Source organism: Eschrichtius robustus, chromosome 6, assembly GCF_028021215.1.
Source record: "Eschrichtius robustus isolate mEscRob2 chromosome 6, mEscRob2.pri, whole genome shotgun sequence".
Lineage (NCBI taxonomy): Eukaryota > Metazoa > Chordata > Mammalia > Artiodactyla > Eschrichtiidae > Eschrichtius > Eschrichtius robustus.
In genome coordinates this window covers 87,709,740-87,735,531 of record NC_090829.1, presented here as the reverse complement: position 1 = coordinate 87,735,531, position 25,792 = coordinate 87,709,740, and the positions used below count along the sequence as shown (strand labels likewise).

The 25,792-nt window shown below is 38.5% G+C and overlaps 1 protein-coding gene across 2 annotated transcripts in view; it reads left to right on the top strand.

The window, feature by feature from the left end:
• The window catches only part of LOC137765746 (OX-2 membrane glycoprotein-like), a 35,242-nt gene extending 12,122 nt beyond the window's left edge, over positions 1-23,120 (top strand). Inside the window, exons 1-6 of one of the 2 annotated variants that reach the window (XM_068545533.1) lie at positions 4,010-4,155; positions 7,883-7,964; positions 10,924-11,244; positions 13,602-13,874; positions 15,916-16,023; positions 22,359-23,120. In XM_068545533.1, coding sequence (XP_068401634.1) covers positions 4,144-4,155; positions 7,883-7,964; positions 10,924-11,244; positions 13,602-13,874; positions 15,916-16,023; positions 22,359-22,366 — 804 coding nt within the window. In that variant the 5' untranslated portion in view covers positions 4,010-4,143 and the 3' untranslated portion in view covers positions 22,367-23,120. Of the gene's footprint in view, positions 1-4,009; positions 4,156-7,882; positions 7,965-10,923; positions 11,245-13,601; positions 13,875-15,915; positions 16,024-22,358 lie in introns of those variants that run through there. The other variant, XM_068545534.1, reaches the window with a different exon arrangement.
• The last annotated feature ends 2,672 nt before the right edge of the window (positions 23,121-25,792 follow it).

The following is a 25,792-nucleotide window of genomic DNA, read 5'->3' as shown; positions in this document are numbered from 1 at the left end:
TAACCTATAATGAAAAAGAATCTGGAAAAGAATATATATATATGTATGTATAAATGAACCGCTTTGCTGTACACCTGAAACTAACACAACGTTGTAAATTAACTATACTTCAATTTTTTAAAAAAAATTTATTGGCGTATAGATGATTTACAATGTTGTGTTAGTGTCTGCTGTACAACAAAGTGAATCAGTTATACATATACATATATCCACTCTTTTTTAGATTATTTTCCCATATAGATCATTACAGAGTATTGAGTAGAGTTCCCTGTGCTATACAGTAGGTCCTAATTAGTTCAATTTTTTAAAAATGTTAAAAAAAGAATTGTAAAGTGAAAACTATAAAATATTAATGAAAGAAATTAGAGGAGACACAACAAATGGAATGACATTCCATGTTCATGAATTGGAAGATTTTATGTTGTTAAAATGTCAATTAAAATGGTAAAAATTCTTATGATCCATCTGTCACTTTCAGAATTTTTTAATTGATATGATTGTTTATAATACTGTCTTGTTATTTTTTCTATTTGTTATACCAGTATTATTTCTAACTTTCATTCTATATTGTTTCTTTTTATTTTCTATTTTTCTTAGTAAATTTTGCCATAGTTTTGTTCAATCAATCTCTAGGAAAAAAATCCTTTTATGTTTATTCAATTTTGTTCCTTTTTACTGATTTTTGCCTGTAGTTTTATTGTATCTGTCCTTCTTATTTTGTTGAGTTCACTGTCTGCTTCTTTTGCTCAACACTGGTAGCTGATATATATATTTCAGGTGATAAATTAGCTCTGAGTGCTCCTTTAAATTTGTCCAAGAATTTTAAACATATTTTTCCTTTCTTGCAAAGTGTTAAATTATATAAGCACATTTCTTCTTTTCCGAAGAATTTTTGAACAATGTTTATGCTCCATGATGGCAGGGATTTTTTCCCCCCTCTTTTGTTCACTCTTCTGCATCCCAAGTCTCTATCTTTTGTGTTTTTAGCTTATTTGTATATGTCATAAATGCTAATATAATAGAACATTTTTTCCGTTTTATTTTTGACTTTCACATTTCATACTGGTAACATTTTTCTCTTTTCTCCTATGCTGTCTTTCACTAGGTTAAATATTCTTTTGCTAGTCTGAATCATATTTTATGCTATTCTTCTGGTGTTCTGCCTTAACTTACTAAGAACTTATATTTTTATGTTTATTTCTTAAACATACACATCTTGGCATAATTCTCACCTACCTGTCATAATCTTATTATCTAACCTCTTACCCCCTTCCATGCACATTTGAATTATTGAATTATAAACATACAATTTTGGGGAGCTTGCTTTTTCTAGGCAGTTATAAGTTTTGATGAGTTTCTTTACCCTTTCTGCATATCTTTCTACGTAGCATCCCCCTGGATTAATGTTTCTTTTTTCTAGAATACTTCTTTTGAAAATATTTTCAAGGAGAGTCTTGATGTAATAAATTTTCTGAGATTTATACGCTTAACAAAATCTTTTTTTTTTTTTTTTTTTTTAATTTATTTATTTATGGCTGTGTTGGGTCTTCGTTTCTGTGCGAGGGCTTTCTCCAGTTGTGGCAAGCGGGGGCCGCTCTTCATCGCGATGCGCGGGCCTCTCACTGTCGCGGCCTCTCTTGTTGCGGAGCACAGGCTCCAGATGCGCAGGCTCAGTAATTGTGGCTCACGGGCCCAGCTGCTCCACGGCATATGGGATCTTCCCAGACCAGGGCTCGAACCCGTGTCCCCTGCATTAGCAGGCAGATTCTCAACCACTGTGCCACCAGGGAAGCCCCCAAATCTTTTTTTTATCCTGTCATTTTATAATATTTTGCTAATAAAATTTAGGACAGAGTCTCTCAGTAGATTTATTAAAATGTCAAAATATCATCTGCAAAATATCATCTATATACTTGGGGGGGGGAACAATAGAGAAAATTTTAAAGTAAAGTGATAGAAAAAGATAAAACTGGCAAAAACAAAAAATAATCTAACAGCATGGTGTACATGTGTTTAGGAAAAGCCATGTATAAGAATGTTTATAACACCACTATTAAAAATAACCCCAAAATGGAAACAAACAAATGTCTGGTAACAGCAGAATAGATAAATAAGTGTGGCATTTAAAGAATGGGATAGTATACAGCAGTGAGAATGAATGAACCACAACTACATGCAATAACATGGATGAATTTTTCAAATCTGTTGAGTGAAAGAACCCAGATACAAATGAGGACGTACTCTATGATGCCATTTATACGAAGTTTACGAACAGGCAAGTCTAGTCTATGATGTTGAAAGTAAGAGTGGTGGGAAGGTGGCAGTGACAGGAAGGGTAGGCAAAGAGAGTAGGACCAGTTTCTGGTGAGCTGGGAATAGTCAGTTTTTTATCTGCTTCTGGCTATGCAAGTATGCTTACTCTATGACGATTCATATTGGGTAGTTATGATGTATGCACTTTCCTCTATGAATAACACATTTAATCAAAAAATTCAAAGTAATTTTTAAATATACCTTTGTAACAATATTTATAAAAGATAAAGTAGAATTCAAAGTTATTTTTCCTCAATATTTTGAAAGTTAACTCATTGCCTTCTTGCATCCAGCACTACCTTGTGACATTTAAAGTCTCTTTGGGGACTTCCCTGGTTGCACAGTTGTTGAGAATCCGCCTGCCAATGCAGGGGACACGGGTTCGATCCCTGGTCTGGGAAGATCCCACATGCTGCGGAGCAACTAAGCCCGTGAGTCACAACTACTGAGCCTGTGCTCTAGAGCCCGTGAGCCACAACTACTGAGCCCATGCACGACAACTACTGAAGCCCGCCCGCCCTAGAGCCCGTGTGCTGCAACTACTGAGCCTGCATGCTGCAACTACTGAAGCCCGCACGCCTAGAGCCCGTGCTCCGCAAGAGAAGCCACTGCAATGAGAAGCCCGCATACCACAACGAAGAGTAGCCCCCGCTCACGGCAACTAGAGAAAGCCTGCGCGCAGCAATGAAGACACAATGCAGCTAAAAATAAAAAAAATAATAATTAATTAATTAAATAAAACACAGCTGTTTAAAAAAATAAAGTCACTTTGATTCTCTTTCTTGGTGTTTCTACTTGTCATTTTTGAAGCTTTAAGAATTTTCTTTCAATTTCCTTAATTTGATCTTAATTCCACTATGTCTATAAATTGTCTTTCTTTTATGTATCCTGTTTGGCACTCCATGAATATTTTAGTCCTTTCAATATGTTTGTGTTTTTCTGAAAATCAGTCATTATTTTAGTTACCGCCCTGGAATTTACAGTCCTATGGATCCTTAGGTAAAAGCTCTGTCCCAGCACCTTGTCATAGGGGTGGTGTTAGGAAAACAGAAAAGGCTTTAGGAATTGAACACTTCAGTGATCTGTTTGTCTTTCTTTGTTTGTTTAAGAGCCAAGAACTCCGCAACTTGTTAAAATGAGAAGAATCCTCATCATCAATACAAATGAAAGAAAACTCCTCACATAGAGAAAAAAACCCAGTCACATCATGAATGGAGAGATCATTACAGCATTGATGGCTTCAATATATAATTGGGTTCTGGATAAAAATATACATTTGTTTTGTAAAGTGTCTATTGGTTAAATTCAGCTTCAAAATATTTGGATTTTCCGAGGTGGTAATTGTGGAAACTGCGTAACATTTCTCAAAAATCATTTCGTACTTGCCAGCTCCACAGTGTAGATTGCCATTCCTCCAAGCGCCAACGCAGTGAAACAATTCATGTCTTCCCACCTCTCCCTGTTTCCTTTCTCTGTCTGCACAATGAAAATGGAAACGGTGTATATCTTTTCAAACATTTTCTGTTTCCCCAGTTGCCACCTCTGAAAACTGCGAATCGTTTTGAAGATAGGAAAAGAGGAGTACTATTTATTTTATTTTATCCCCTACAAGTAAACTGGAAAAACTGGCCTTCACGCCTCTGCTTGGGGGGCGGGGCGGGGGTGGGGAGGAGGGGTATTTGTGTCGGAGGAGGAGTGAGGCAGCTCTCCGCAGGCGCTGGCGGGGCGCATCCTTGCTCTACAGAACTGGAGGAGCTCTGTCTGGTCCGGTGTGAGATCCCTCCGGGCTTCCCAGCTGAAGCCAAACACCCCGCGCGGCCAGGAGCGAGGATGGAGTGGCTGGTGAGCCGGGCCAGGCGTGGGAAAGAGGGCGCAGGGTGGGCGACATCGCTCCGGTGGCCCTGGGGCGGTGGCGGGCTGAGAGCGCCAGGCTGCGGCTTTCCCCAGTCTGGTTCGGAGGTGGGATTTCTGCTAGCGCTTTCCTCTCAGCCCTTAACCTTGCTGAGAAGCCGATTTTGCCTTCCAAAGGGTGGTTTACAGGCCATTCCTGGCGTTCCGGTGCTCTGTCCCAGTGCGCTGGAAAAAGGATGCTGCCAGGCGCAGGCTCCGGAGACGCTTCTCCGAAGATCCTTGACATCCTCAGACAGGAACCGGGCTGGGAGGCGGGCGCTGGCGGCGGGGATAGAGGGTGCTGTATTGGCTCCGTTTTGGCCCTGAAACCTGGGGTGGGGTTGCAGAATTTCAGGCTCAGGCTCTCCAGGAGAGCGGGCTCCCTCTGTGATGCGCCAGCCTCTTTCTGCATCCTCTGGGCCTTTGCCTTGGGAAGCCATAAAGGATTGGATAAATCAGGGTTAAAACCCAGGGTATCCGCGAGAGACAGACATTTTGTTTATTCAGGACCTGTGTATATGACAAAATGAAGGAAGGAGAGGATTTTCATTTACATTGGTAATTGATAAAAATAATAAAAAATAAAATCTAAATACAAGTAATGCCTGAAGTAATTTTTTTTTGTTGTATATAGTTTACTGGCAGGATCACACAGCCAGTTATTTCACTCTTTTCCTTAACAAAGGAGAATGGTGGCCTTAGAGCTAGTGTTTACTGAGTGCCAGGTGCTCTTAATCTTCACCACTATCCTTCAAAGGAGGAGTTATTACCCAATTTTACAAATAAAGAAACAGGCAGAGAGGTTAAGTTTTCCAAGTCCATGTGACTGTATGTGGCAGGGTCAGGATTTGGACCTAGAAATTTTCAGGGAAGAGGTATGTATAGGGGCAATGTAGATGGGCAGCTGTCAGGTAAGACCCAGGCCTGTGAACCCTGGCCCTCTTGACAAAGGTTATAAATGGACTTCTCTATTTCCGTTATTGTGTGATCTGATTAATGAATTTTTTCAGCTACCTAACACGTACTGGCTTTTACCATACCTTAGGCACTGTATTAAATACTTTAAATGCTTAATTAATTCTCACAGTAACCCAAAGAGATAACAGCAACATTGATTTAGTGCTTATTTGTATCAGTCACTGTTCTAGGAGCTTTACATATACTATCTCATTTAGTCTTTTTAACAGAGAGTAGGTTGGTACTATTATTTTTTTCTGCATTTCAGAGAGGTAAAATGATTTGTCCTAGCTTACACATCTAGTATTGGTGCTAGCCTGAACTCAAGTCAGCCAGAGGAAATGTGTATATAATTAATAGCAAAGCTTTCTTTCTAATTCCCTTTGCCTCAATCACTGTGCTTCTGTTTCTTAAACACTGCTGGCCCCCAGTTCGTGCATCTTGTGTTTTGGTGTGTGTCTGCTTTCTCTCTTATCCTAAAAGACAGATTTTTACTCTGAAAGCCAAACTATTTGCATTCCTCATCACAGCCTCTGCTAGAGTCTGGATTTCCATGTGGCATGATGGTGTGGAATTAGAATGCCAAAGAAAACTTCTTAGTTTCAGAAGCCAAAGTTTTTTTTTTTTTTAACATCTTTATTGAAGTGTAATTTCTTTACAATGGTGTGTTAGTTTCTGCTTTATAACAAAGTGAATCAGTTATACATATACATACGTCCCCATATCTCTTCCCTCTTGCGTCTCCCTCCCTCCCACCCTCCCTATCCCACCCCTCTAGGTGGTCACAAAGCACCAAGCTAATCTCCCTGTGCTATGCGTCTGCTTCCCACTAGCTATCTATTTTACGTTTGGTAGTGTATGTATGTCCATGCCACTCTCTCACTTTGTCCCAGCTTACCCTTCCCCCTCCCCGTATCCTCAAGTCCATTCTCTATGTCTGTGTCTTTATTCCCGTCTTGCCCCTAGGTTCTTCACGACCATTTTTTTTTTAGATTCCATATATATGTGTTAGCATACGGTGTTTGTTTTTCTCTTTCTGACTTACTTCACTCTGTATGACAGACTCTAGGTCCATCCACCTCACTACAAATAACTCAATTTCGTTTCTTTTTATGGCTGAGTAATATTCCATTGTATATATGTGCCACATCTTCGTTATCCATTCATCTGTTGATGGACACTCAGAATCCAAAGTATTGAAATAGCAAGAGCCTAAGCATTTGAGTTTTAAAAGCCTGAATGCTGAAAGACCAAGGACAGGCCTTCATCCCAGAAAAAGTTGATGGGAAGAATACAAAGTGATGGAGGAAGCAGCTTCTTTAACCCTAGGCTGGGAGAGCAAAGAGGGACTGAATAGTGTCAGTTTGTGTCCTGAAAAGGATGCTCTGTGCCTGGCCCCCGGGAGTAGGGAGTCCAGGAGGGTGGTGAATAGAACTTACAGGTAGGTGTTGAAATCAAAGAACAGAAAACACCTGTGCCTTGCTTTCTTGCGGGGAACTGTGGGAAGAGGAAAGCCTGCCCATCATGGCAAGGGAACTGTAAAACAGAGATGGACAGACACATGGGAGTCTAGTCAGAGAGCCTTGTAGAATTCTCCTTTGTTCAGCACAGAAGAATCCAGGAGCACAGAATCTGGAGAATCGGGAAACATGAGACAACATCCTGTAAGCACAAGATTTAATTGCACAAACCGATGACCAGGATGACTTGAGGGGAACACAGTGCCAGCATGGATAGATGGTTGTAACCAAGGGTTAATGGTCCTGTCCCACGGTTTGCCATTCCCAGGACTGTGGATGCAGTGCCAGAGTTTGGGACAATTGTGAAGTGTTGGTGGGCTAAACTGACAGAGAGTATGTGATATTGACTGAAATTAAGTCTCTACCTCTAGTTGGAATGGCAGCATGAAATAAAAATTAAGTTCAGTTAAAGAAAAATACAGAGAAACCTATATTTCTTACACACCTCAATTATAGAAAAATATAGAATATAGGAAAAAATATAGGGAGAATTTACATTCCTTGCTTGTACCCCCTTACAGTGAACACACTAACGTAGACCAAAGCCAGCCATGGGGCTGCTGCAGAGTAAAGTTATTCTGTCTCCATTCTACTCTCTCATTTTATAACAAAATTATACCCAGAATAATATTCCCTTAAATACCACCATGATTTGTAAAAAGGCCAAGGATTTCTGCCAGACACATGAAAATAAAGCAATGACAAAAAAAATAAAGCCATTACTGGTTTTTAAAAGGTAAAATTTACATAAACTGTGCAGAATTTGCAGGAAAATCTACCTCAGCAGTCACATATTCTGCCAAGTGGTTACAACCTGAGTTACATTTTTAATATTAACAGATGTGGATTATTTGGGGGAGTGAATGTTCTTCAGCATTTGCAGTCTCTATGTTTTCTGGGTATACTTATGGCAGTTTGTTTTCCCAGCAGTCTTGACAGTGGTGGCTTTGGAAGCAAGGCCTCAAATTGCTTATTGATGGCCATAATGAAGGAACCACACTGCTGCTTTTCCCTTCCCATATCCTGAGCACCCTCTGTTATTTCTTCCATTTATAGTCTCTGGTTCTGCTTCCACAAAACCAAAGGTTTCCGGTGGTTAAAACTTTAGCTGCAACATTTCCTGAAACAGCGATTAGATTGAAGCTTCCTTAGCTTTGTCCACATCCAAACGCCCATTTCTGTACTTTGCTTTCTGTCTTCAGGTGTTGAGGAGGCTCTTCTGTCATCTGTCTACCTTCCAACTGATTTGGTTCTTGGCTGCCATGATGTTAAGCAGGGCACAAGGTAAAGATACTCAATTCCCCTGCGTGGAATCCAGGAAACACAGTTTTTGGAGTGGCGACATTTGGCCACTCTTGTTTGTGCTGTGTTAGTTCATCTGTCTCCATGAATTATTTAAACGTGTAATTTGTTTGGATGACTGGGAGTGGTTCTTTCTGCTTTCCACATTTTTTCCAATGTTTTCAAAGACTTTAATATTAAGAAACTTTTCATAGATAAAACCAGACATGAAAAAATTCTTCCTAAATTAAGATATCATTTTTCACCTATCAAATTGAATAATGTTTAAAATAAAATTCCCTATGTTTGTAAAGATATAGGAATGCCTAAGGAAGTGTGAATGAATATGGCCTTTTGGGAAGGTAGTCTGGTAATAAGCCTTAAATTTGGGTGTGTCCCTCTTACAGAAAAATACTAAAAATAATGAAATATGGAGGTTACATAGGTTCACATAGTCTATTATATAAAACATACACCTATGCTCTCCACTCATCTGCTGAATTTCCTACTTGTGCCAGTCCCTTCTCCTCGGTTCCATAGGAGACCACACCTCACTTTGCTGCTGGCCTTTTATCACCTTCCGCGTGATGTTGTACTACATCAGCCTTCACATCAGCCATCACAGGGGTAGGAAAGGGAAACTTCATACCATGTACAACACAGGATTTACCAACCCTAAATGGAGTTTCATATATGCAGCGAAGAATTGTAAGCTTTCCACTAAATTATTAGTCAAAGAGAAAAGTTACCCAAGAAGTTAAAACTCTAGTTTTGATCCCTTTTCTACTCTCTATTCTAAAAGCAGCAATTTCTTCAGATCTCTGCTCTGAAAAATCTCAACAAACCTTTTGGAAACCCCAGCCCTAACAACCGGTATTCCCCCCAGAACTTTTCGCGTCTACCAAGAGTACACCTCACTAAAATTGGAATTATGCAACACTTGCGGGTTCCAATTTGCATTTGTTGCTATGCCCATCTTTTCATTCTTGATGTTGTTGAGTGGATATTGTTTGTTTGTTTATGCTGCCTTCTTTTTTTCTAATTACTCTAGACAGTTTATCTGTGTTATTAGTCTTAAAAAAAAAACAGATTTTGGTGTTTTAAGTCAAAATTTTGTGTACCATTTTATTAATTTGTGCCTTTAACTTTATTAATTCACTCCTTTTATCATTTCTTGGGTGGGGTGGGAATTTTGGATATCTGTGTGTATTCATTTTCTTCAATCTTTCTTGTTTCCCAGTAAATTAAGAAGTTAGGATTAAATATTTCCCTCTGAGAACTGCTTTGTAAATTTCTACAGATTTTAATACATGATATTCTTATTGTCATTCATAGTGATTTATAATTCTTGTTATGATTTCTGGTGTAATTAAGGAGTTAAAAGAAGCATGTAAATTTCTAATTTTATTGCATTATGGACAGAGTTCAAGGTCATTTTTTTGTATACTATTTCAAGTTCAATTTTGGGGTATGTTCCACATGTTGTTTGAAAAGATTGTATGTTTTCTTTTGGGTAAAGTTTACAAATACATGCTCATATGCACATACTACACATACATATATAATAATTTATATATAAAAATTTGTTTTTCAAATGCTCTATATCCTTATATTTGGTTTTATTGCTTTACTTATTTTTTTAATATATGGAAGTGAAAATTCCAAGAGAACAATGAAAAACTCTCCCATTATGATTATGGATTTATGGATTTTTCTTTGTAGTTCTATTAGCTTTTTATATATTTCAGAGTTATGTTGTTAGGTGCATGAAGTTTCATGATTAGTGTGTCTTATTTTAGATTCCTCCTTTTATCATTTTGAAAAATACATTTTTGTTCCTTACAGTGTTTTTGTCTTCTATTCTCCCCTTTCTCTCCTTTTAAAATTCTTACTGGACTCATGCTGAAACATTCTAGTCTTTGAATTTTTCTTTAATCCTTTCTATATCTTTATCCCTTTGTGCTACATTCTGGGAAAATTCTATGACCTGGTCTTCCTACTTACTAATTTACTCTTCAGTGATATTCATTCTGCTAAGTCTGTTAAGAGTTTACATTTCTCATTTTCTGCATCTCTAGTTTCTACTATTTACAGTGCTGGTTCCTTTTCACACTTAAGATATCACATTTATTCACATCAAAATGTTTATTTATGATATCTTTATTCATTTGGTGAGTTCTTGGGTTTGTAGAGTTTATTATTCCTCTATCATTGTGTTAACTTTCTCAAATGTTTGGCTATTTGTTTTATTGAGATCTCCCATTGAGTCATCTATCATAGCAATACGACTAGCCAGCATTGGAGGGGGAAGAAATCATTGCCATACCTTATATTCTGCACTGCATACACTAAAAATGGGGGAATGTGTAGACTGTCATTTGGTGGTCAAACCTCTCTGGTACTATCAGCCTCCTGGAACACTGTCCTGTATATCTCTCTATCTTGTGTTCCTATATTCACCACTGCTTCCTGAAGGCAGACATCGCTACTGCTGCTCCTTCCTTTGCAGGTATGTGTGTGGAATGTATAGAGCTGCTATACCTTCTTCACTTAAACTAGTCACTCTGCCTATTGTCCATTGGCCCTTTCTTATTCCTAGCTGTTACTGCTCCAGGCATAAACTCACTTGGTGATGCTTCTATCCTATTTGGCACTTTCCATCTTCAACCTCACTTCACCTAATTTCCAGCCTACAGGGATTCTTCATGTAATTTCTGGTCACTGGGAGTTTGCTTTCTTATTTTTCTACTCTGCTACTCTTAAAGACTGAACAAATATTTGAACTTATAGTTCTCTAGCAACATCAGGAAGGTAGGTAAATGTTGTTTTCTTTTTTTTGCATTTTTCTGTATCTTTTCTAAATTTGACTTTGAACATGCATTGTTTTTAATCAAAAAATGTACACTTGTGTATGTATTAAAATTTAAAATATAAATGTTTTTTTATGATTCCATGATGAAAGTGGAGACCCAAGATGTAAGAGAGTTGCTGAACACACCTGCTTCTTTAAGATGCTCTCTGCAAAATCCCCAGGAAGTTCTGATTGTGACATGGCAAAAAATCAAGGCTGTAAGCCCAGAAAACATGATCACCTTTAGCCAGAACCATGGGGTTGTGGTCCAGCCTGCCTATAAGGACAAGATAAACATCACCCAGCTGGGACTCACGAACTCAACCATTACCTTCTGGAATACCACCTTGGAAGATGAAGGGTGTTACAAGTGCCTCTTCAATACCTTTGGTTCTGGGAAGATCTCAGGAATAGCCTGCCTCACTCTCTTTGGTGAGAGTCTCTGAGAATACATTGTCTCTGGCTTGAAATGTTATCTTGCAGAATGTTTGGAATGCAGTGGTAGTGCCTAGTTTTTCAGGATCCTAACCCCAGAAAGGCTCATGAGAGGACACTTGGCCTTTCATGTCTACTGTAACTGGGGTTACTGTTATTTGGAGAGTTCATAGGACTATGTTGAATCTCTACCTGGAGTTATCTTTGTCCTGACAAATACTGTTGTCAACAAGAGTAAATTAAGGACCATAGTGAGGATAAGTTCTCCATAAGCACTGATGTGGTTCAGACCTGGCTTTGCAATTAGCAGTCATGTGACCCTAGAAGAGTCCTGTCCACTCTGTACCAGAGTTTATTTATCTGCACCAGAAGTGTGAAGTAGATCATCTCTAGGGTCTCTAACAGCTTTAGTATTTTTGGATCTAAGGACAAAGCCAGATTGGGCTAAGCTGGAGCCGGTTATGGGGGTCCCTCTCATTTTGTTTCAGTGTAGCTGTATCAGGATTGATAAGGAGACATGCAGCAGAGGCTCTTCATTCCTGATGCCTACTAGGAATTTAACTGAATAATAAGCATTCTTTTAAAATCCAAGAGGCTTAGTTTGACAAGATTCCTTTCTTCTTAACTGATGCTTAGCTGAGATCAAGAATTGAGAATTAGGAATAAGGGGTAACTTTGGAGGATGGCACACTTGGTGGTAGTTTTAGAAGGGAAACGACAAACTTAGACAGGGTTATTAGGAATGTTAAAATGAGAGTTCACGCACACCAAGAATACTGGACAAGGGATAAGAAGAGGCTCAGTAAATAAGAATGCAAGGGAGGTAAGACAACACCGAACACAAGTTTCTTTCACTTATTTTGCCTGTAATGAGTCCTCTCGGCAGGATCTTGCATCAGGCTTTCTTCTTGATTTCTATTTCTTTCATTCCTCTGTCTCCCTCTGTCTCCCTATCTTTCTCTCTCTCTCCCCTCCTCCAATCCTTCCTTCCTCTTTCCTTTCCTTTTTTCCTCCCTTGCTCTTTTTTCTTCCCTCCCTCCCTCTCCTTTCCTTCCTTCCTTCCTTCCTTCCTTCCTTCTTTCCACCATTTTTCTTCCTTTTCCTTCTTGTGTCACATTTTTCTCATTTCTGTTCTGTTTCCTTTTCTTTTTCTTTTTTGTTCATCTTTCTTTCTCCTACTCCCCCTTCTTTACTCATAATCTTTGTGTTACTTTTTGGCCGAAAAGCAGACTCCTCTGCATCTTCTAGCGAGTAATTCTGTAGTTCTTTTCCACACTGATCCTTTCCAGCCACACCTTATAGCTTTCATCTAAGTCATTCTTTGATACATCAGAGAACCCTGCTGCCAGTCTGGCCACGTCAACCATACTCGTCTTCCTTTACCTTATGTCTCTTCCTCCAGGTCTTATTGATGTTAGTAATCTGGGCACTCTGGACAGAGGCACAGTCCTATAGGCTCATTTTCTCCAGCCTACTGCCACCCACCCACCTCTTGAACTTCTGAGCACGGACAAGCTTTCATTTAGCATTGCCCTTTAATTATCTTGTGGGCTCCAAAGCCAACCACAGAAAGGCAAGTTTGCATTTGCTCAGCAGAGATAAACGGTATATTCCAAGGAAAATGAACTCATTAATCAAGGGACTTTTGAAAGGGAACAGGGTACAGCTGACCTAAAAATAATGTCCTTTTTTCATAAGCTAGTTATTTTCTGTTAACTCCATAAGGTGATCTCCACGGTCCTTACAACTGTCATTCTGTGATTTTCTGACTACTGACTATGAATTTCTAATTGACATTTTATATACGTATTTCAAACAGGAACTTGCCAAGTCTGCTTCATGCATCTTGCTCCCTGGCCCAGTTCCAAACAGAAAAGGGCTTTCTCTAAGCAGCAGCCCCGCTACGGGCTCTCTGTTCTGAAACTGCCCTCGTGCTTCTGAGAAGTGCAGACTACTTGTATGGAGGTGCTGATTGGTGGTCATTGTCAAACTATTTGAGAGGGGTACCCAGAAGAAGGCAGAGGTAATGCATTGCCCATGGAAGAGAAAAGGATAATTAGGCTCTGCACTGTTTGGGGGAGAAGGTACCTTCTGTCCATCCAGCTAATTCTCCTAGAGGCAAACTACAGGGAGGATTGTACTTGTCACAGGGTTGTACTAGGCCAGTCCCCATCCTGCAATTCAGAGAATTAGACACAGGAAGAAGCCAGAAGGCCCCAGTTTGGGCTGGATGTGCTACCTTATCTTTCTAGCCTCCACTCTCTTTCTGTAAAGATCTTTCTCTCATCTCTCTGAGGAGAGTGTGGGGCTCACACCATGCTTAACTGATGGCAGATCATTTTTTTTTGTCCCAGTACAGCCCACAGTATTCCTTCACTATAAATTATCTGAAGACCACCTAAATATCACTTGCTCTGCCAATGCTCGCCCAGCCCCTATGATCTCCTGGAAGGTCTCTGGCTCAGAGATTGAGAACAGTACTGAGATTATCGCACACCCCAATGGGACAACATCTGTCACCAGCATCCTCCAGATCAAAGACCCCAAGAGTCAGGTGGGGAAGGATGTGATCTGCCAGGTACTGCACCTGGGGACTGTGACCAACTACAGGGAAACTGTGAACAAAGGTAAGAGAGAGAGGGCAACATTTACCGTGGTCACATTTGTGGACACACACCTGCAAGGTGGTGAATGCTCTGCAGAGCCTCTTGGCCTTTAGCAAAGGAGCTGATAAGGGAGAGAATGGGATAAGTAGGGAAAGAAAAACAGAGCTGAGGAAGCCAATAAAGCCGATTTTACCTTGGCAAATGTGGTATGTTGCCCACATACTGAACGCTTTTGCTGAGATCCATCCATTGATTTATTCTTCCGTGCTACTAACTGAGCATTTGTTATGCCAGAAACGCAACAGTGAGGACTCAGTCCCTGCACACAGGGAGCTTCTAGTCTAGGAGGAAATGCAAAAGGAGCTGGGCAATTGTAAAACTTCATGTTAAATGCTTCAATAAGAAAGCTATAGTAGGAGTTGGGATTTTTGAGCATGATTCACCTGTTCTCCTTTGGCCCTGCAATAAACCTTTCTCTACTTAAAAAAAAAAAAAGACAGCTGTGGGAGGATTGAGAGTGGGGAGAAGGAACACCAGCTCAGTCTGGAGGGATTAGGATGTTTTCCTGGAAGAAGCCACACCCAGGATGAAAACTTTGCATAATCTACACTGTGGGAAAGGGGCTTTTAGGAAGGGGGCCAATCTGAGATGTTTTCCTCACCTCCTTTTAAAATAAACTGCCTCCTGTTCAGGACCTCTTTTGCTCTGCTGTGTTTCTATCTAAACTGCTGTCTCTGGGCCTCATCAATACAAGAGGTAAAGATTATGGGAGAGAGAATAAAGAAAGCGGTGGTTTTAGAGACAGGACACTTCAGTGATAACAGCCACAGTTTTCTTTCTCTATGTAGTTTTGAAGCACTAACTCTGGATGAGGCACTCAGTAAGAAGCCTCCTATAAAAAGATATTGCTGCTTTTTTCTGGACGCATTGTAAACAATAAAAGCTGGAAAAGTTTAGACCTCATTGGTATGGTGGCCTCTAGTGAACATATCCTGTAGTCATTTCTGGGGTCCTTGAAAAAGCAGACTAATCAAAAAGTAAATATTTAGGTAAATTTGCTCAAGAGGTTTGCAGTATTAGATTTGGACATTTGTGAAGAGATCCTCAGATTCAGCCACGGTGAAGGGTAAATTTCCCTGAAAAACAAAAATCTGAAAAGGAACATGTCTTTCCAAGAGTACCAACATTGACTTATATCATTTATAATGTTTATACATCATTTGTATAATGTTTGTTCAGTCTGCGAACATTTACTAAAAATCTTTCATGCTTAAAGCATTATGTCGAGCACTAGAACTAGTGAAATTAGACAAATCTGAAGGTGCTCAGTTAAAGTATGATGTGACAAATTCCATTATAAAGGTATGGAGAAGATGCTGGAGACTCCCAAATCAGGGAGTGCTTCTTCTGCCTTCGTATTACACAGTGACACTGAAGAGATGATATTCAGGCTAAGTTGCATTTGTTGACTATTGGAAAGAGATTTAACAACAAAGGCATAGATTAGAAGCAACACAATAAAAACACTGAGATGAGTTATTCCTGGGGGTTGGAATCACGAGATTCATTATTCTTTTCCTTTATATTTCTCTGTATTTTAAAAAAATTCCTCAATAAACGTATTACTTTAATGGACAGTATGGCAAAGAATATGTTCTTTGAAGGCAAACAGACCTCTGACCAAGCTTTGTTCTACCACTTACTACACTGATTTGGGGCTAACTTAACTTCTCTGAGCCTCAGTTGTTTGTTTTTTTAATCTGTTAGATGATTATAATAAGACCTAACTCTTGGGCTATTTTGAGAATTAAATGAGGTAACACATTCAAAGCTCCTACTACCTAGTAACTACATGAGACATGTTAGCGATTATTATTATTTAAATGTTATTAAAATAATGTGAGGTCATGAATATAGACCTCAGTATATATATATTTAAGAATAATTTTCATCAAAACCTCAGCTCTAGTAAAAACTCATCACAACTGTCTCTTTATCACTTTTTGCCTCTACAGCTTCCACTTATGACTTGTTTTTCCTTTTCTCCCTTCAATATCCACAGGCTTTTGGTTTTCAGTTCCACTACTGTTAAGTATTGTTTCCTTGGTAATTCTTCTGGTCTTAATTTCAATCCTACTATACTGGAAACATCGTCGGAACCAAGACCGAGGTGAGTCCCCATGGGAGGTACAAAGAAGGAAAAAAATGATTGTTTAATGACAATTTGGGGGTCAAATGAAGATATAAGTAAAGGGGTGACAACCATGTGTTTGGTTTGGTGTTTCCAGAGTACATAAATGTTGATGGTATTTTAAAACACTTCAGTGTCATTTTCTTGCAATTGGGCATTGGTTTCTGCATTTCGTTTGCCAAGATGGTTTAAAGGCCAATTATTTTATAAATTGAGAGTAAGGATTGATGACAGGAAATGTGGAAAATGTTTATTCAATCACTATGGAATCATCTAATAGCAAAAGCAGGGAAGTCTTGGCACCCAGGCTGTGTTCATCCTACCCAGGACAATCTCGTCTCTTTTTACAGCATTCCACAGGTCAGCTACCCGACTTAAGAGACTGTGAACTTGTCTGATATGATCACTAATTGAGTAGTGCTTTCTGTGTTATACCCTCACTATGGCTCAGACACTCTAGGCAACATACAGGTGATCCTTACTTATAATAACTGCATCATGTCATTCTGCCCTTATACACTGTTAATTTCTCTCCATCCCCTACAACAACTATCACAGTGCCTTATGTATACCAGGTGCTCAATAAATGTTCATTAAAAGAATGAATGAGTGAATGAATGGAAGGATAGATTTTCAAAGGGATTTGTTCAATTCCATTTTTTTTAAATTGCAAATTCAGTACCTCATAGATGCCGAGTCTTAAACACTGTGAGACAATATAAAACAAGAGATGCTATCAAACAAGAGGAGTCAGCCAGGGGGGAAGAATTAAATTTCTTTGGCTTCTGAAGACAGTGCATAATTTATGAATGCTAATGCAAAGCTGCAGTTTATGTTGTATGTAATGGGGATTTCCCAAGATGACGGGGTGGTATGGGGGTTTTCTCCAGCTCACATGACTGACAGAGAGGGAAGAAAAAAATGTTGGCTTTGAGTGTTATTTTACATTTCTATTAAAAATCTCACTCAAATGCTACATTTTTTCCTTTTTATTTTATGTCTCATAGACTAATATCTTTCACCTTCTAAGTTTTTTGAACATTTAATTTTGCATAAGCCTTATATAAACACCTGATTAATTCTTGTGACTTTATAAGAAAAGCAACAAATCACCAGTGTCAATGACCCTTTTGCAAAAGTAGATAAAGGGATTTGTTCTGTACGGGACAGGAGATTGCAAATCAGATAATCTTACTGCACATAAACCTAAACCCATAGAACTCCTTAGCACTCTGAAAAATGTCAAAGGCAGAAGGCCGTTTGATTCCACTTTTTCCAAACATTTCACTTTTCCAGTTAGGAACTGAAGTTGACTTCCTTCCCTAAGGTCACACAGTTAGTTAACAGCAGGCCTAGGATTAGAATCCTGGTCTCCTGACCTCTGCCAGAATGTTCTTCCAGTTATAGTTTCCTGACTTGAAAGGTGCTGTTGTTAGTTGCATTTATTTCTGTCTGTGCTTGCTGATATTACTGTATTCTTCTGTAAAGTACAAGCAGAAAAGTATGAAGTGTTTAAATTCATTTTAAAAAGTCCCCTTGGACAAGAATCTTATAATACAACCTATTCAAGCCCAAGGTAAATTTCACTAGAAAGGGGCATTTGCAAAATAATTGTCCTTTGTTCATTAAGTCTTGTATTTTCTGGGAAATATGATTGTTCAATGCCTTATTCAGTCGCTGAAGTGAAGCGAGTCAGCTTAAGATTATTTGGTTCCATATACTTAAATAGCTAGTGGCTGTATCAATTTACATTCCCACCAACAGTGCAAGAGGGTTCCCTTTTCTCCACACCCTCTCCAGCATTTATTGTTTCTAGATTTTTTGATGATGGCCATTCTGACCGGTGTGAGATGATATCTCATTGTAGTTTTGATTTGCATTTCTCTTATGATTAATGATGTTGAGCACTCTTTCATGTGTTTGTTGGCAATCTGTATATCTTCTTTGGAGAAATGTCTGGAGGTTCCTTAAAAAACTAAAAATAGAACTACCATATGACCCAGCAATCCCACTACTGGGCATATACCCTGAGAAAACCATAATTCAAAAAGAGTAATGTACCAAAATGTTCATTGCAGCTCTATTTACAATAGCCAGGACATGGAAGCAACCTAAATGTCCATCATCGGATGAATGGATAAAGAAGATGTGGCACATATATACAATGGAATATTACTCAGCCATAAAAAGAAACGAAATAAGGTTATTTGTAGTGAGGTGGATGGAGTTAGAGTCTGTCATACAGAGTGAAGTAAGTCAGAAAGAGAAAAACAAATACGGTATGCTAACACATATATATGGAATCTAAGGGGAAAAAAAAGGGTCATAAAGAACCTAGTGGCAAGACAGGAATAAAGACACAGACCTACTAGAGAATGGACTTGAGGATATGGGGAGGGGGAAGGGTAAGATGTGACAAAGTGAGAGAGTGGCATGGACATATATACACTACCAAACGTAAAATAGATAGCTAGTGGGAAGCAACCACATAGCACAGGGAGATCAGCTCTGTGCTTTGTGACCACCTAGAGGGGTGGGATAGGGAGGGTGGGAGGGAGGGAGATGCAAGAGGGAAGAGATATGGGAACATGTGTGTATGTATAACTGATTCACTTTGTTATAAAGCAGAAACTAACACACCATTGTAAAGCAATTATACTCCAATAAAGATGTTAAAAAAAAAAAAAAAGCTAGTAAAATCAAATGTTAATTATGCTGGAGACAAACCCTCAAGGCTGAGGGAATACTGGTTTGTTAAAACCAAAACTTAAGTAATACAAAAAGCTGGGAGAAAGGGAAGAAAATCATCAAAGATAGAGACATTTTTTATTTCTTCAAGTAACAAATTTTGATTGTCAATTTGTGATGAAAGTGAATAGTTCTACCACATTTGCTTTCCATCTTTCTTTTTTTTTTAATTTTTATTTTATATTGGAGTATAGTTGATTTACAATGTTGTGTTAGTTTCAGGTGTGAAGCAAAGTGATTCAGTTATACATATACATATATCTATTTTTTTTTCAAATTCTTTTCCCGTTTAGGTTATTACAGAATATCTTTCTCTACCCTTACTTTGTGGTTTTTTGCTTTCTCTCTCTCTTTTACTTTCTATTATCTTCTGAAACAGAAAACTTTTGGATGGGTGGGGAAACATGATCAGTCAAAAATGACACCAAGATTCTGGACCTGGTAACCTGAAAAAATGGTGATATGAACAGAAATAGAAGTGGAGAGGGGGAACTGAGTGTGAGAGTGTGTGTGTGTGTGTGTTCAGAGTTTGTGGGGAGAGAAAGAGTAGAGATGAATTAGTTCTTGAGCTTATTGAATATGAGTAGACAAAGAGTCATCTCCTTGGAGCTGCCCAATAGTAAGACAAATCTGGTAAGTAAGAAAAGTCTGTTAAGTAAAGTTCAACTCTTTGTTAGATAAATGACCAAAAAAAGTTTATTTTAGATTAAAATCACTAATTTGTTGCTCACAAAAACATAAGCAAATTTATAGTTTGTGGACAGAGAGGTAATCTCTAATGGCAGATGTTATTTTCATAGAGAAGTCAGGCTCCCTGCAGTTTTCCTGTGATTCTGTATAATGCCAGAGAGTGTGATGTTGTTTTTTTCAACTGTAAAGCTGTACTAGTGATGAGCTAGAGTTGACTTCTCTTTGCACCATTCCTAATGGAATCATCACAATTATTTCCCATGAGACTACAGCAATACAATAATAGGTTAATAGGTTTTCAAAGAACGTTCTTTTTTTTTTTTTTCTTTTATGAATCAGTACTTTATTACTAAATAGAAAATGGGAAGAAATTAAAATTTCCTAGGGAAATTTTCTACCATTTCATGATAGTTCTTTCTATTAAAGCCAGTTGTTGCCCCTTCCACACATACTACAGTGAAGTAAAATTTGAGGTTGAGGATAATCTTCTTTTTCTCATTAGCCAACCCACCAATGATCACAAGCTTCTCAGAAACAACAACTTCACTTTGGGGCAGATCATCATAGATAATCACCTAATTTTTAGAGATCTTTATTTTGAGTAGCAGTCTTCTTGTGTTTGATTGGGTCAAGGCTGAATTGGAAACCAATAGAAGATTTAGAAAATCATATGAAATGCATATTCCAAACCTCACTTTTCTTCAAGTATCTAACTATTTCAGGTAAAAGTGGGTTTTTTTAAACCCACATTATCTATATAATTGCCTTGACTTTTTTCAGTTCGCTTCACAATAATCTAACCTTATAAATAGGTTCTTTGCAATGCTAATAATGGCAATGTTGGTAAAACACTATATCTTGGGTGGAATCATGTCACTTTCTCCTATTATTTTTTTTAACATCTTTATTGGAGTATAATTGCTTTACAATGGTGTGTTAGCTTCCACTGCATAACAAAGTGAATCAGCCATACATATACATATATCCCCATATGTCCTCCCTCTTGCGTCTCCCTCCCACCCTCGCTATCCCACCCCTCTAGGTGTTCACAAGCACCAAGCTGATCTCCCTGTGCTATGCGGCTGCTTCCCACTAGCTATCTATTTTACGTTTGGTAGTGTGTATATGTCCATGCCACTCTCTCACTTTGTCCCAGCTTACCCTTTCCCCTCCCCGTGTCCTCAAGTCCATTCTCTATGTCTGCGTCTTTATTCCTGTCCTGCCCCTAGGTTCTTCAGAACCTTTTTTTTTTTTTTTAGATTCCATATATATGTGTTAGCATATGGTATTTGTTTTTCTGATTTACTTCACATACAGATTGCCAAAAAACACATGAAAGTATGCTCAACATCACTAATCATTAGAGAAATGCAAATCAAAACTACAATGAGGTATCACCTCACACCAGTCAGAATGACCATCATCAAAAAATCTACAAACAATAAATGCTGGAGAGGGTGTGGAGAAAAGGGAACCCTCTTGCACTGTTGGTGGGAATGTAAATTGATACAGCCACTATGGAGAACAGTATGGAGGTTCCTTAGAAAACTAAAAATAGAACTACCATATGACCCAGCAATCCCACTACTGAGTATATACTCTGAAAAAACCATAATTCAAAAAGAGTCATGTGCCACAATGTTCATTGCAGCTCTTTTTACAATAGCCAGGACATGGAAGCAACCTAAGTGTCCATCGACAGATGAATGGATAAAGAAGATGTGGCACATATATACAATGGAATATTACTCAGCCATAAAAAGAAATGAAATTGAGTTATTTGTAGTGCGGTGGATGGACTTTCTCCTATTTTAAGCTTAGTACTATGTCAAATAACAGAGGTGCTCAGTAAATAATTTGTGATGCGGAAATTGGTGATTAGTTGGAAGGATAATACAAAAGATATATGTTTCCAAAAAAATGAGAATCTTTGCTTTGGTAAATAATTGTACTTACACTTCCCAGATGAAGGCTTGATGAGTGGTAACCCTCACCTCTATCCCAGTGTCCTCCTAGTTCCAAGCAGAAGAAAGGGTGCTTTATATGAGAAAAGTGTGAAGCAATCTTTATTGAACCGACTAGGTTAGAATTGCTGGGAGGAATCGTGCATTCCAAGGCTACTTGTCTACAAAATTTCACCCTTGAATGGGTGCAAATGCCACCCATCATATCAAAATGTCATAACAAAATCTAATCACAAAGTAGGTGGCTAACAGACCCGTAAGCCTGGGCATTCTTGCCTGAGCTGTTCTGTCTTTCACAGCTGAACAGATCACTGATATTGGAAATGTTGGCACAGTTAAAACATGCAGAACTTTGCAGTTTCTGGTAAAGAATTACTTAAGATTACACGGAGAGTGAGATGTGGAACCAAGATGATATCCGAGGTCTTTTACTTCACTGTTTACATGCCTTGTAGAGAGGCCCACATGCTCCAAGTTTAAGTGCTAGAAAGCTAATAACCTTGAAAGGAACTCTATCTGTCTACTTTGTGACCATTCCCAACCCGATCTCCAGTAAATGAGTATCCACAGGAAACAAAGCTCAAGGTCTTATAAATAAAATATATGTCGATCATTTGGAATTCTTGAACGTGTTCTTTTACTTGTAGTCTTAAGTGTATTACTGAGCAAGTACAGTCTTACTTAGGAATAGCAAACTATTATTTCCTAGAATTACTCATGTCCTTTTAAAGAGAGTCACAGTTGCCTCACATCATGTTGGGTCAGGAATGTCTACTTTCTTCTCTTGGCTGATGAAATATGCACAGGAGACTTCTGTGTTTATTGATCCTTCTGTTATTTATCTTCTTAAAATCTATTAGAATAGAAATTATAAATGTTCAAAGTTAATATCTTGATCTTTCTTTTACCCAGAGCCATAGAGGAGTCACACAGAACCCTGAAAGTTATTCCCTGGTCTACTTGAATCTGACTCAGGAGGCAAGCAGGAGAAAGAGGGTCATTCTCCAAGAAACCTAAAAGAGCAAAAGAAGTTGGAGTCAAAGGCCTAAGAATTTCAAGATTTTCTACTGCCATCTAGGCTACCCAATGCTTCTGTGAGTTCCAAGAGGAAGTCATTTTACCTCTCAGGTCTGTTGTAGGACTTGACTTTGTAAAACAATGCAGTGTTGTGCTGTTGAAAGGGTACTGGACTTAGAATCAGGAGCCACCGCTCAGAGGCTGACTTTGACTCCGACTGGTGGCAACTCTATGTTAATCACTATCTCAATGAGCTTCCACGTTTGCATACAGAAAATTAAGGATTTGGACCAAATAATTTGCCATTCTGCTCTAAAACTGGTTGTAATTCCAGGAAAAAAAAAAAGGAATAAACAAAGAGAAAAGAAATGAAAAAGAGAGAGAAGAATACAGGAAGGTAGGGACCAAAGAACTTTTCTGAGACTACCTTTTGCCTTTCTGTGGCTATTCCACCTCTTCTTCCCTTCTTCTTTGGTCCGTAAGTCTATTTCCTCATCACTTGGTATCTAGTCCACCGCCTGCTTACTGTTTTGCTAATAACTGGTCTTTCTAGAACCCTCAGTTTCACTGCTATTCTTCATGTACTTCTGTGATATTTACCACAGTGGAAGTGGAACTGAATTTATTGTGAAGTAACATTGACAACCTTAACTTTACTTATCTGTTTTTATAGCAGACTAAATATTATTAGTCTTAGCAGCTCGCATTTTTAAAAAGGCATGCATTTCTCATCCATTTGTTTCATAATATGACCCAGCCCTATTTTAGTCATTCTAAATTCAGCCTAGAATAATGAAGACATATTTAGAAAATACAGCATTTAGAAAGTTTCCTGAATAGCATTCAGCTAATTCAAATGCTTTGTATCTCCCAGCTTCTTTTCTCATGAGTTAACTTCTCACAATAGCAGAGAAAGCATGTATGGGTGTACAAATCCCTTTGTTGTAAACATATGGTTCTAACTAGTGGAACACTTTTGAACTTTTAAATAATCATAGGACCAAGTTGGTGACTTTTTCAGTATCTTTTGCTTTCTTGTCTCTATCCAGTGACCTAGGAACTAAAAACTAAAACTTAAGTTGTTTTCACTGTTGAATTGAATATTTATATGTTTAGTAAGGTTTTCGTATGTTATTTAATTCTGTATTATTTCGTATATTTGTATTAATATACTGAATAATTAAAAGTGTCAGCTCTAAATATTTGGTTCATGATATTCTCGTAGGGAATGTGGAAAATGTGGGCATTAATGATAATCTGTATATTTTTCCTCTGTGTGTGAAATCCTCCCCTCTATATCTTACCCCCTAAAAGATGCTGTTGGCATTTCTGATTTGTCACAGCGTCACAGATCAGATGTTCTTGATCTGACCAGTGAAAGCTGCTTCATTTTGGTGCCTGTGTCCTTTTGATATGACCCGGTCAATTTTGGAGTACTTCCTTATATGTGCTGTTTTGATTTTGCTTTTTTGTTTCTTTGTTTGGGATTTTTTTTTAAATTTAATTTTATTTATTTATTTTTATACAGCAGGCTCTTATTAGTTATCTATTTTATACATATTAGTATATAGATGCCAATCTGATTTTGCTTTTAGATACCAACCTCTACAAATGGATTAGCTCACACAGTTTTGAATTTAGTAGGAATTATCATCCTGCTTCTGGTTTTGCTGTTTTTTCTGGTATCTCAGCTGCCAGATCAGACAGGGTAACTTAAAGCAGCAGTTCTCAAACATTTAAAGGTCTCAGGACCCCTTTACACACGTAAAAACATTATTGAGGACCCCAAAGAGCTTTCTTGTAAAGCGAATTATGTCTGTTGATATTTACCATATTTGAGATTAAAACTGATAAACTTTATAAACAAAAATCTACAAGCATGCATTTCATTAGTCATCAGAGTGATAGCAACATCACACATCAGGTAGATTCTGGAAAGCTCCGCAGCACACTTGTGAGAGAGTGAAAATAAGGAATTGATGTGATTATGACAGTAGTTTTGACTTTGTGGAACCCCGGAAACGGTCTCAAGGACAATTTTGAGGACTGCTCACTTAACGTATAGGCAAAGAAGGAGACCATTTTATGAGATTTCATGAGTCTCTCCCAAAGGCTCTCCTTTACGAAACAGCTATCTTCACAGTGCCTAAGCATTCCACCATTCCACCATAATTTTAGTTAGGCCATTATCTTTCTGGGAGTTCCCCTTAAAGTGCAGAGAGGCCTAGGTCTACTCCTTCTTCCTCACTAGCAATTCAACTTAAATTGCCTTATTAAATGGCTTATCAGTTACCTTGCAGGGTATTGAGAGACTTGGACTTAGAATAGGTAAGTTTTGATGGGGAAAGACTTGAGAGGGTCATAGAGAGCAAAGAGAGGATGTGGAAGGTGTGACTCAGAGCACATGGCTCTGTCTGACAAGGCAGATCCCTGGGTAGCACCAGTCTTGCCCTGCGACTCCTGCCCCCTCACCCCTGGGAGGGGCTCACCAACTGCCCCTTACTCATCCTGAACCTTTCAATTAGGGGAGTTTCTTCCAAATCTATGAATTGGAAAGAGACAGTTTGGGCTTTGTATGCTTCAGCAAGGTTGGGAAAGTTGTAAACATTCGAGTCACTTCGAATAACTCAATCACAAAGTTTTCTTGGCAGTAAAAATTTAGAGACTTTCCAGGGTGGTGGTAAATGAGCTCAGAGACAAGGGAAACCAGAAGAAGTTTTCTGTGCTTAAATAGAAGTAAAACTGAAGGTGAAGATTTGGGGGGAGCGGTTGGAATTTATTAACCACCAACTAGGTAACATTTCATAAATACAAGTTCAAAGAGTACAAAATCCCATAGTATGACTAGGGATTATGAGGCTTTGGTTAAAATAGTTTTCTTGGACCAACTTTCTTCTATGTTTATTTAGCTCGTCAAGAAAGAGATTTAACTTTCTAAAACTAAAGTTTCCTAAAGTAATTCTTCACAACTGTAATGTTTTTGTTTTTTATATTTGCTCTCAAAATGTTCCAGATAGGACTTCAGTCTCCCTACCACAGTCACTTAGGCTAATAAACTTGGACAGGGTCACAGAGAGCTGTGATTCAATTGTAAGCAAGCCAACTTTTGCATAGACATCATATTCATTTGAGCCTTGTGAGGTCGGGAAGGTTTTTAAGCCCATCTTTATAGGTGTGAAAAGTGAAGCCTTAAGCTTTTCAGTGACTTTCTTTGGGTAACACTGAAAACATGACATGGGACCAAAACTCCAACTCAGAATCCCAGACTTCCTGCCCAGTGCTCTCTCTGTTCCCTCCACTCTTACTGTCATTCATCCCAAATCCTACTT